General features: G+C 41.6%; 1 protein-coding gene across 1 annotated transcript in view; it reads left to right on the forward strand.

Moving 5' to 3' along the window:
• The window catches only part of Ndufa12 (NADH:ubiquinone oxidoreductase subunit A12), a 23,398-nt gene extending 15,868 nt beyond the window's left edge, over positions 1 to 7,530 (forward strand). The window contains exon 4 of the mRNA XM_055627884.1: positions 7,244 to 7,530. Within this exon, the coding sequence (XP_055483859.1) occupies positions 7,244 to 7,424 (181 nt within the window). The 3' untranslated portion in view covers positions 7,425 to 7,530. The remainder of the gene's footprint in view (positions 1 to 7,243) is intronic.
• The last annotated feature ends 3,864 nt before the right edge of the window (positions 7,531 to 11,394 follow it).

Consider the following 11,394-nt stretch of genomic DNA (forward strand, 5'->3'; position numbering starts at 1 on the left):
TTTCTTTCTTTCTTTCTTTCTTTCTTTCTTTCTTTCTTTCTTTCTTTTTCTTCCTCCCTCCCTCCCCCTCTTTCTTTCTCTCTTTTTCTCTCTCTCTCTTTCTTTCTTCCTTTTTTCTCTCTTTCTTTCTTTCTTTCTTTCTTCCTTTCTTTCTTTCTTTCTTTCTTTCTTTCTTTCTTTCTTTCTTTCTCTCTCTCTCTCTCTCTCTCTCTTTCTTCCTTTTGTGGTTTTTTGAGACAGGATTTCTCTGAATAGTCTTAGCTGTCCTGGACTTGCTTTGTAGACCAGGCTGGCCTCAAACTCACAGTGATATGCCTGTCTTTGCCTGCCCCAGTGCTGGTATTGCAGGCATGTGCCCCCACATCCCCATGACTGGCTGCTTGCTCTTGGTTTTCTGAGGCTGTGAGCACACTCCTTACAAGACCTTAATGCAGGCTGTTTCCCTAGGCCTCCTGGCTCACATGTTTACTTTAAGTGTGGCTCCAAACTGCTCCAAAGAGCAGAGCCTTGCACTCCCTCACACTGTCATTCCTGCCCTATTGTAGCCTCTGCCTAACATTTTATTTTTAATTTTCCCTTTTATTGAAAATATCTTTCTTTTTCTTATATAATGTATCCTGATTACAGTTTCCCCTCCTCTAATCCCAGCTCCTCTCTATCTCCCCTCCCATCTGGACCTTTTCGTCTCTCATTAGAAAATAAACAGGCTTCTAAGGAATTACAATAAAATATTACAAGATAAAACAGAAACTAACACGTCAGAATAGGACAAAACACACAAAAGGAAAAGAGCCCAAGAAATAGGTATAGACACCAAGACCCACTTGCTTGCCCCTTGGAGGCCCATAAAACACCAAACTGGAATCCACAATATATATGCAAAGGACCATATTTGTATTTCTGGGTTTAGGTTACCTCACTCAGGATGACTCTTTTCTAGTTAAAAAAATGAAATTCTCAGGTGTTGAATGAAGATAGATATATTTTCTTTGAAGCAACCATTACTTTTAGATACAATGATCAATTTATTTTAAATACTTAATACAGAATGACACTCCTTTGCAGTTTTCAAAAAGATTTATTTTGTTTCATCTGTATGACTGATTTGCCTGTGTGTAGGTAAGTACACCTTCTGAGTCAGAGGCTAGAAGAAGGTGCTTCATCCTCTGGAACTGGAGTTACAGGCAGCTATGAGTGTCCATGTGAGTGCTGAGAACAGGGCAGGGTCCTCTGTAGGAGCAGGAAACGCACTTACCTGCTGAGATCCTCCTCCCCCGTACTGTACTTCTCTACCCCCACTCTTATTTGAGACAGAGCCTCACTGTGAAGCTCTATGTACTAACTATGTAGACCAGGTTGGCCAGGAACTAAGAGAGATCCTCCTGCCTCTGCCTTTCCTGTGCTGGGATTAAAGGCATGCAACACTACACCTTCTTTAAAATAGGCCCCTCTTAATGTTTTCTGACCATAAAATCAGAATACTAAAAGATTATGTTCTAGGAAAACTATAGACCGAATGATTAGATTTTTCTCCTACCAGTTTTTAAAGGTACAGGGACTGGTTATGTAGCCCAGGTTGGCCACAAACTCACCATCCTCCTGCTTCAGGCCCCTAAATGCTGGGATGACAGGTGTGTACCACCACACCCAGCTCTATTTTTATTTTGTTTTTGAGACAAGATCTCATATAGCCCAGACGGCCTGAAGATTGCTATGCAGTCTAAGGCTGGCATTGGTCTAGTAACCCTTCTGCCTGTATGTCCCATGCTGGGGTTGCAGGAATCTCAAAAGGATTCTTACATTTTACAAAGGAAGGTTACTGGTATTTCTTATACCTGGGGTGTAGGAATAAGCTGGAGTTATTCTTTTAAAGCAAGGACCTATTCTTGTTGCCAGTGTCCACAATTAAAAAAAAAAAAAATCCTTATGGTATTCATAGGTTATCATGACCGCAATACATTCTGGAATTACAAATAGGAAATTAGATAAATAGATATTTTCAACATCTCTGTTTGACCATTAGTGAAAGACATTCCATTGCAGAAATAACCCAGGAAAGCATTCATTTAAGGTAGACTGAGAGAAACAGTCTATCACTAAAACATTCACGTAATTCAGAGGAAGTAAATGTGTTTTAAATGGCACCTTAACTGGGATGAAGTGAGACTGGAAGTCATTAGAATCTTCTTATAATTTTATAATAATGACAGAAGACTTGGGTAGGACTTATAAACCATTTCCTAAATTGTTTTGATAAAGGGTATTTCTTTTTAGTATACTTGATTTCTTATTAAATATTTGCTACAGAAAATTCAAAAAATAACAGGAAATAAAGTCTATTATCCCACCAGATGGAAACAATAACCATTAACATTTTGATACATATAATTCTGATCTCTCTCTCTCTCTCTTTCTCTCTCTCTCTCTCTCTATATATATATCCTTTTAGTTTCATTCTTTAACATTTAAATGTTTAATTTTAGTATATTTACTAAAATTATATTTTAGTATATTTACTAAGGCATTTTAGATGCTTATTGTCTCTCTATAGTACTTGTTTTAGAAGACTAGTTACCTCTTGGTATTTCTAAGCACTTTCTATCTGGAATTTTTTAATGTGTAATGGAAAATCTAACTTAATTTTCTTTTTTAAAACAAGTTCATCATAGCAGTGTGTCAAGAAATTTTTGCTGTCCCCAATGATGTGACAAGCCAGCCCCTTTCTCTGGTTAACTTGCACCTGTGGGGTTAGAGGTCTTCCTGTTTGTTGTGCTCTGTGCCGGTTTTTATATGTTCTGTGTGTAACTTAACATTTGATGTGTGCTAGTGACAGTCTTCTGGCTCTTGCCAGCATCTTGGTTGTCTTGAGTGGACTTCCAGTTGGTTTTAGAATGATGTCATTAAACTCTGAAGGAGAGCCTACTGAGGACTTGATTCAGATTGCATTTAATAAATAGTAATAACTCTTTTGGTTTTTTGAGACAGGGTTTCTCTGTGTAGCCTTGGCTGTCCCAGACTCGCTTTGTAGACCAGGCTGGCCTCGAACTCACAATGCTGGAATTACAGGTTTAGTAATCGCTCTTTTGCCCCCCTTTTTTTAATTTAATTTAATTTTTTTATTATTAGTTACATTTTATTAACTCTGTATCCCAGCTGTAATCTGCTCCCTCATTCCTTCCTTCCCAATCCCACTCTCCCTCCCTCATTTCCTCCCTGCCCCTTTCCAAGTCCACTGATTGGGGAGGACCTCTTCCCCTTTCATCTAACCCTGTTTTTATCAAGTATCTTCAGGACTGGCTGCAAAGTCCTCCTCTGTGGCCTAGCAGGACTGCTCCTCCCTTGGGGGGTGGGGAGGTCAAAGTGCCTGCCATTGAGTTTCTGTTATAAATAGTCCCTGTTCCCCTTACTATGGGAAACCAATTGGTTACTGAGCTACCATGGGCTTCATCTGAGCAGAGGTTCTAGATTATATCCATACATGGTCCTTGGTGGAGTGTCAGTCTCAGAAAAGACCCCTGTGCCCAGATATATTTGGTCCTTGTGGAGCTCCTATCCTTTCCACGTCATACTAACTTCCCTTCTTTCATATGATTCCCTGCTCTTTTGGTTTTTTGAGACAGAGTTTCTCTGTGTAGCCTTGGCTGTCCCAGACTCGCTTTGTAGACCAGGCTGCCCTCGAACTCACAGAGCTGGAATTACAGGCTTGCACCACTATGCCCGGCTCCAGTAATCACTATGTTAACAAGATTTGAGTTGGCCATCTTATAAAACCATGTTTGATTTTTTTTTTTAAGTTTATATAAGCTTGTGTTGGGTAGATGGCATGGGCAGGATTTGAGTAATTATGATTTAGTATCTTTGTTTCCAGTTATGTTAATAGACCAGTATATTTGAGTATTGATTTTTCCCTAATGTTACGTCATTTCATTATAAAGTCTCTTTATCTTCGTAACTTTTCTTCTTTTTGCCCATGTCCTTATTTGTGGTCTTAGGGACTCTGCCAAGATGTTTGATTTGTTTCTATAGAACAACAGTCGCCAATCTTATAGACAGTGCTCTTAGAACGCTGGCATCTTTAAGTCTTTTAAATAAGTATGACCCTTAGTTGAAAACACTTTGCAAATAAAATACTTTGGTGTGGAAATCTAAAAGATACTATTTTCCCCTTTTATTTAATAATCGTAACAAAAACAGAAGGTTACATTATTAGCCTGGCAGACTGTAAATATTTTATTTCTTTGTATCCTAACGATTATAGTGTGTGTGTGTATGTGTGTGTGTGTGCGCGCGCGTGTTGGCTTTTGTAACAGGGTCTCACTATGTAATTCAGGCTGGTGTCAAATTCATAGAGATTCAGCTGCTTCTGCCTTGCTAGCGCTTGGGACTAAGGCATGCACTGCACACCCAGCTGATGGTTGCTTACTTGTTTCCTGATGCTCACCTGTTATCAGCTCAAAGATTTCAAATTTTATAAATTACAATAATTTTTTTTTTTTTTTTTTTGCATTTTCTGTAAGCTCTTCAATTTCTCACTTAAGTAACCAAACAGGCATTTGCAAGTTTTGGAGTCTGGTTTCTTAAACATTATTTATTACTTAAACTGAATCAGTGAGGTAAAAGTCAACTCTCTTCACTATGTCTTAAATTCACATAAAACCCTTTGGGATGTGACAAGCTTGCTTTGACAGCTAATCCTTCTTCTTAGTAATTGATGGAGCTTGTCTCACAACCAGCAGCCACAAGGGTTTCCATATTTAGTTACTGGTTTGTTGGTCCTGTCACTTGAGTAATCCTGTTTCCTTTAGAGCAGTGGTTCTCACTCAGCCAGTCGAGGTAGAGCACGCCTGTAATCCCGCACTCAGGAAGGCGGAGGCAGGTGGTCTCTGTGAGTTCAAGGCCAGCCTGGCCTACAATGTAAGTCCAGGACAGCCAAGGCTACACAGAGAAACCCTATCTTGAAAAACAATAACAACAACAATAGTAATAATAATCATTTTTTAAAAATAGAGTAGTGGTTCTCAACCTGTGGATTATGATCCCTTTGGAGGTCAAATGACCCTTTCACAAGGGTCGCCTAAGACTGTCTGAAAATACAGCTATTTACATTATGATTCGTAAAAGTAGCAAAATTACAGTTCTGAAGTGGCAATGAAAATATTTTATGATTGGAGGTCACCACAACATGAGGAACTGTTAAAAGAGCTGCAGCGTTAGGAAGGCTGAGAACCACTGCTTTAGAGGATGTATGGTAAACACCAATCCAGCCTGCATAGACTTCTTCATTCTTGGTTGTTCACTGATCATGATACAGTGATACATGATTAAATTCAAATAGGAATGTAATATATACCTCTGTTCTTACTGGTTTAGCCAGTGGCTCAGCTGAGGCCAGCCATTACTGCTGGCAGCTGGTCCCAGCCAGCAGAGTGCTCAGCTTCTCGGTTACTCATTGGAGTAAAGCCTTTTCCTCTTACCCTCTTCTCTGTGAATAAGTAATCAATCTCCCTTGGAGCTACGGTTCAAGTTCTGCAGCTCTTTCTCCTCTTAGAAGCTCCAGGGTCTTGAGGGATCTGGTTTGACAGCCTCTCTCTCTCTCTTCTTCCTTTCCCCACATAAATTTTCTGCTTTCTGCTGCCTTTTTTTTTTTTTTTTTTGGTCTCTTGAACTTGGAATCCTTTCTCATTACTGGGCTCTTTGATTTCTACTCTGTGTTGTGCCAGGTTCTTAAAGTCTCCCTCCAGATAGCCTTTAGAATGTATACTTATTTGTTTGTTTGTTTGTGTGTGTGTGTGTGTTTACATGTGTTTGTGTATGTATGCTATGCTTGCTGAGGCTGTTCATGGTCTAAGGAGTCAGTCTCTCCTTCCACTATGTGGGTTCCAGGGGTTGAACTCAGGTTGTTGGCCTTGGGGGTAAGCACCTTTACCTGCTGAGCCATCTCTCTGCCCCTCTTTAAACTTAGATATCCTTTGAGGCCAAAATACTTGGGAATTTTAAGCTACGGTTTTATATTTCTGTCTGTCTGTCTGTTTGCTTGCTTGCTTGCTTGCTTGCTTGCTTGCTCGAGACAGGGTCTTGCTATTGTAGCCCAGTCTAGAATGTCACCATTCCAATCCTGCTTCATACTGTTGGGGTAATGTAGCACCATGTCAGTGTTAATTTTTAACCTCCTGAGGAACTGGGAAGTTTTGTTTCATTTTGTTGTTCTAACCCAGGCCTCATCCATGCCTGACCCTCTCTCTACTTCTAAGATACACCCTCAGCTCTGGAAATTGTATTCTTGTTCCATTAGCGTGTGAACACTTTCAGAAACCCCTTGTTTTTGCGCTGCATTCTGAGTCTCAGTACCTTCAGTCATGACAGAATATGTCTCTTATCTCTTGAGTATTGTTTAAGAAAATAAAGAAAATGTTGTAAAGCAATAAGGTGACTATACTCATTTTTTTAAATGTAACAACTACTTGTTGCTATTCAGTATTGACTGATTTTCTTATGTGCCTGGTCAGTTCATTCTAAAGGAAGAATGTGGGGTATTTTGAGCAACATTGTAGAACTTACATAGTTATGTTGCTCTAACGATTTTTTTTTTTTAATCAAAATCTTGTTTGAATCTTAACTGTGTAGTTTGCTTATTATAAGAGACAGGGTCTCATGTTGTTTGAGCTGGCCAGGACTCCTGAGCTCAAACATTCCTCCCACTTCGGCCTATGGAGCATCTAGGATTGCAGGTGTGCACCACCTTGCCCAGCATGGCACTATTATTCTATCCCCTCAACCTCCCTACCCCCCCCCACACACAGAGCTAGAGAATGAGGCAAGTGTTCTTGCACCAACCTAGTCCCCAGTCCCAAGATTTAGTATTTTTAATACAAGCTGTTTATTCTATAGAGTTCAGACTCCAGCTTGAATTGACGACACATGCAGAAATCATTTTTTCCAGAAGGCCCTCATGAATTTGAGCCTGAGGGACCTGAGCATATTAAATATCCATAGTGAAACCTTAAGCTCTCATACTCTCAACCCTAGAGTAACATTTTCACACCCACAGTCATGATCCGCGTTACAAGCAACACTGTGTAAAATAGTGATGTAACTGAAAGGGATGATGCCTTAAATCGGGGAGGTGTGATGATGGTGATGGTGATGGCAAGAGCTAGCATATGCTCAGTGCCATCCAGGCAGGGTTCTAGGTACTGTGCTGCAGTCTAACCTTAGACCATAACTTGGATTTCTCCTGTTTAAGGCACCGCTGGCTTCACTGCATGACTGACGACCCTCCAACAACAAAACCACTGACTGCTCGGAAATTCATCTGGAAAAACCATAAATTCAACTTGACTGGCACTCCGGAGCAATATGTTCCTTATTCCACCACGCGAAAGAAGATTCAGGAATGGGTCCCACCTTCGACACCTTACAAGTGACAACAGTGGAGCCCGCTTCTGGCATGTACAGGATGGTGCAGTACTTCCTTTGGAATCACACCTCTACAGCTGACCATGAACGTGATTAAAGTTGCTTGACCAAGCAGTGTCTGGTGCATTTTTGCCATCTGTCATTCATCACCTGTAAAATAGAAGCTCATGCATGAGGGAGGGTAATTAAGACAGGTTTCACTGAGGTTGGCTATCTGGTAGAAGGTTCCCAATTCTACGACATAGTCCCAGTGGTCATGTTTATGCCTCATGACTGTCTTCCGTAGCTGGTTGATACGGGCAGGCCTAATTCTAACCTGAGCCAGCGAGAAATGGAGAGGCACAAACTCTGAGTGGCATCACGGCTCAGCACGTCTAATGTGGGTTTCTATGGGGAAGGTTATTCTAGATGTCCTTTTGTTTGTTTGTTTGTTTGTTTGTTTTTTCAAGACAGGATTTCTCTGTGTCACAGCCCTGGCTGTTCTGGAACTTGTTTTGTAGACCAGTCTGGCCCAGAACTCAAGAGATCCACCTGCCTCTGCCTCCCAAGCGCTAGAATTCAAGATGTCCACTACCACCACCTGGCATTTCGTCCTATTTCCTGGGTAATAGTTTGTTTTAATTCTTCACATTTCAATCTAGTCCTTTTTTTTTTTTTTTTTAAGACAGGAACTCATGTAGCCCAGGCTAGCCTCAGACTTAGTGTACTAGAGCTGAGGGTGACCTGGACCTCCTGATTTTCCTGGAATTCCAGGCACGCAACATCACATCTGGCTTTGGATCACTTTTTAAAATCCAGAAAGCCAGGCAACAGAGCTAGCATCTCCAAGATGCTGATACATTTTGACCATCTACCCTGTGGTTCCATTTGAAGCCAAGGTTGTGAGCTTCGGAGACAAAGAAATCAACTCGGCAGAACCAGTTCTAAAACTTCCTCAGTTGGTAAAACAAACTGTTTGCTTCAAGCCTTCCTTCCCCTTGAGTATCCCTTATTTAGCTGGATCAGGCTGAATCCAGAGCCCTTGGGAGACAACTGTTCAGCAGATTCTTTAGGGCAGTTTTCTGCATTTTGCTGATTGATGATGGAGCACAGGGCTGAACAATAAAAGGTGGCCTGTGCTGGGTTGAGGTTATTGCATGCTGTGTTCATCTTCCATTGACTCCTCTGTCAACAGCATTGGTTTTTATGACCCTAGAAGTTGATTGGTAAGAGGAACCAAGCAGTTCTTAGCCCCTGACTCAGACTGTATTGTAACAGAAGGTATGTAGAGAAGGCTTGCCTAGGTAACCATTGTCATAAGTGACGTATACTTAGGAAGGAATTAGCCCCAAATTCCAAGGATCCGTAAATATATACTCAAAGCTAACTCTAGTTTTGGTAATTGCTGTTATTGTGAGAATCAAGGATTATAGAGATTATGTGAACTCCAGGACCCTGGCCTGTGCGTGCACAACCCAGTTGCATGGTGTATATCCTCATTTATTGACTGTAGGTGGGGTAGACAACATTTGTAGTGTGGGAGTATTGGCCCCCTGTCCTGGGGTCTGAGTGTCCCTGTGGTGCAAAGGCCAGTCTGAGTCACTCCAAACTTCTGTGTTTTAAGTGTGTCCCTAAGGGTTCAGGTGTTGGAATCTTTTTTGAACTCACAGAGATCCACCTGTCTCTAGCTCCCCAAGTGCTGGGATTACAAGCATGTGCCACCACACCTGGCTATGTGTTGAAATCTAAATTCCCAGTGTGAGCTATGAAGAGGGTAGAAATTTAGTCTGGCCATGGTACGGAGAGGTGGGTTTTGGGGGGAGTGACTGGAGTTAGATGGGGACGTCGGTGCAGAACCCTGTGATTCAGTGCTGGTAACTTTATAAGATGGAAGGAGATCTGAATGCAGGCATGATCTGTTGTCTTCCTTGCACCGTCTTGAAACTACTAGAAAGTTATCACCAGAAAACTTTTCCTTGACCTTGCATCAAAACTGTGAGCCAAAATAAGCATCTGGGAGTAGCGGGGAGACAGGGTCTCACTGTGGCCCCCTAGCTGACCTGAAACTCAGTAGGCCAGGCTGGCCTTGAATTCACAGAGATCTACCTGTACCACATCCCAAGTGCTGGGATTAAAGGCATGCACAAGTATGTTCTGTTAAACAACTTTCCTTTCTAAGGCTATACGCATCAAGCGTTTCATTATAATAATAGAATGGACTACTCCTTTCTATCAAAATGCTAAATGAAAAGGGAATCTATCTTTGGGATAATTATAGAGATTGGCTCAACCATCAGAGGCTATAAAGATACAAATGTAATTCCTGTTGTATCTCCAAATACTTCTTGTTCTTCAATGAGAACGATTGGCAGGTCGTAGAGCACGACACTGGATCTGTTGTGAAACTAAGTCTTGAAGTGACTAGCACTGCAGTTGCGATTTTGGAAATGTTCTCTTTGTTGGAGCAAGCGTGGTAAGTAACTTTTAGTCTAACGACTTCACTTTGATCCATTTTGATCTGCAGAGTCTATCAGCAGGGACAGGAATACCTTTACAGGTCTGTCCCAAGATTTGTCCATGAGGACAAGTGACTCACGGAATCATGAGATGGGACATTAGCTCACTACACTAATGCAAAGCAGGAAGCACCACACCTTAGATGCTCTGGTAAGATATGAGTGTGCCAGAGATTGGGATCTGAGTCTCAGAAACAAAGGGACACTGTTATCAATAAATAGTGTATAGTGACAAAAACTTTAAATAAAAGCAATATAGAGACTGGTAAATAAAACAAAAACCTCCCAGGAGTGCAAGGGAGCCAGCACTCTATACCTCAGCTCTTCTACAACTAAGAAGCGTGGCGCTGCTGCATGTGGTGGTGCGTGCCTGTGATTGACGTACTTGGGCTGAGGCAGAAGGATTGAGCTTCAAGCTAGCCTGGGCTACGTAGTTTCAGGCTAGGCCAGTTTGGGTTCATCTAAGGTAAGATCCTTTTCCAAAAAGGAAGGTAAAGAGAAAAGAGGGAAGAGGAGAGTGCCCTGTGTTGTCCAGTTTCTGAGATGGCATCCAGTACACAGACATTTTTATTTATTGGTTGACCTGAAAAGCTAGCAAACCAAAGTCAGCCTCTAGGACAGTGGTTCTCAACCTTCCTGGTGCTGTGACCCTTTAATACCCCATGTGGTGGGCCCAGCCATATGATTATTTTCTTTAGGATTACAAAGATGTGTGTTTTTAATTGATAACTCAACCTCGAAATACAATATTGCACAAATTAAGGATGTCTCAATAATTCTATTTATGCTACAAACACATCAACATTCATATAAAACTACGAGTTGGTGCATTTTGGTGGTAGTTTAGCTAATAGCGCAGATATTCCAGAAAAAAAACAGCCTTCCGTAAAAGAACTCACGGGTTACTTAAGATGCCAACGCAAGTCAATCGAGTGTGGCAGCACATGGCCCAGGAAGTTGAAGCAAGAGGGTCGTGAGTTCAAGGCTGACTTGCACTATAAGATTATTTTCATTGCTACTTCACAACTGTCATTTTGCTACTGTTATGATTGTAATGTAAATATGTGTTTTCTGATGGTGACCCACGTGAAAGGGTTGTTCAACCCCCCACCCCCAGAGGGGTCATGACTCCCAGGTTGAGAAATACTGCTTTACGTGATCCATTCTCCCTAGGTCCAGCTGAAGCCTAGGCAGTTTTGCTGCCCACCCCTCTCAGTGTCTGGTACTTTCTGGAACTTAGAAGAAATACGATGGAAGCCAAGAGCCTAGGAGCAAGACTGTATCTGTCTTCAGGAAGGCAATTGTTTTCCTTTAAAGAAACCGCTCTTATTTACTACTGGCAGCGTTGGAGACTATGGGTCACCAGTGCTCTGATCCAACTTTATAAAATGCTTCATAGCGAGGACCAGAGGAGGCTGTGAAGGCACATAGAATTAGTGTGAGCAGGTCCCCTACTCTGGGCCTTAAAATGCCCTGTTTCTAT

The sequence above is a fragment of the Psammomys obesus genome, unplaced genomic scaffold (assembly GCF_907164565.1).
Source record: "Psammomys obesus unplaced genomic scaffold, mPsaObe1.curated_primary_1811, whole genome shotgun sequence".
Taxonomy (NCBI): domain Eukaryota; kingdom Metazoa; phylum Chordata; class Mammalia; order Rodentia; family Muridae; genus Psammomys; species Psammomys obesus.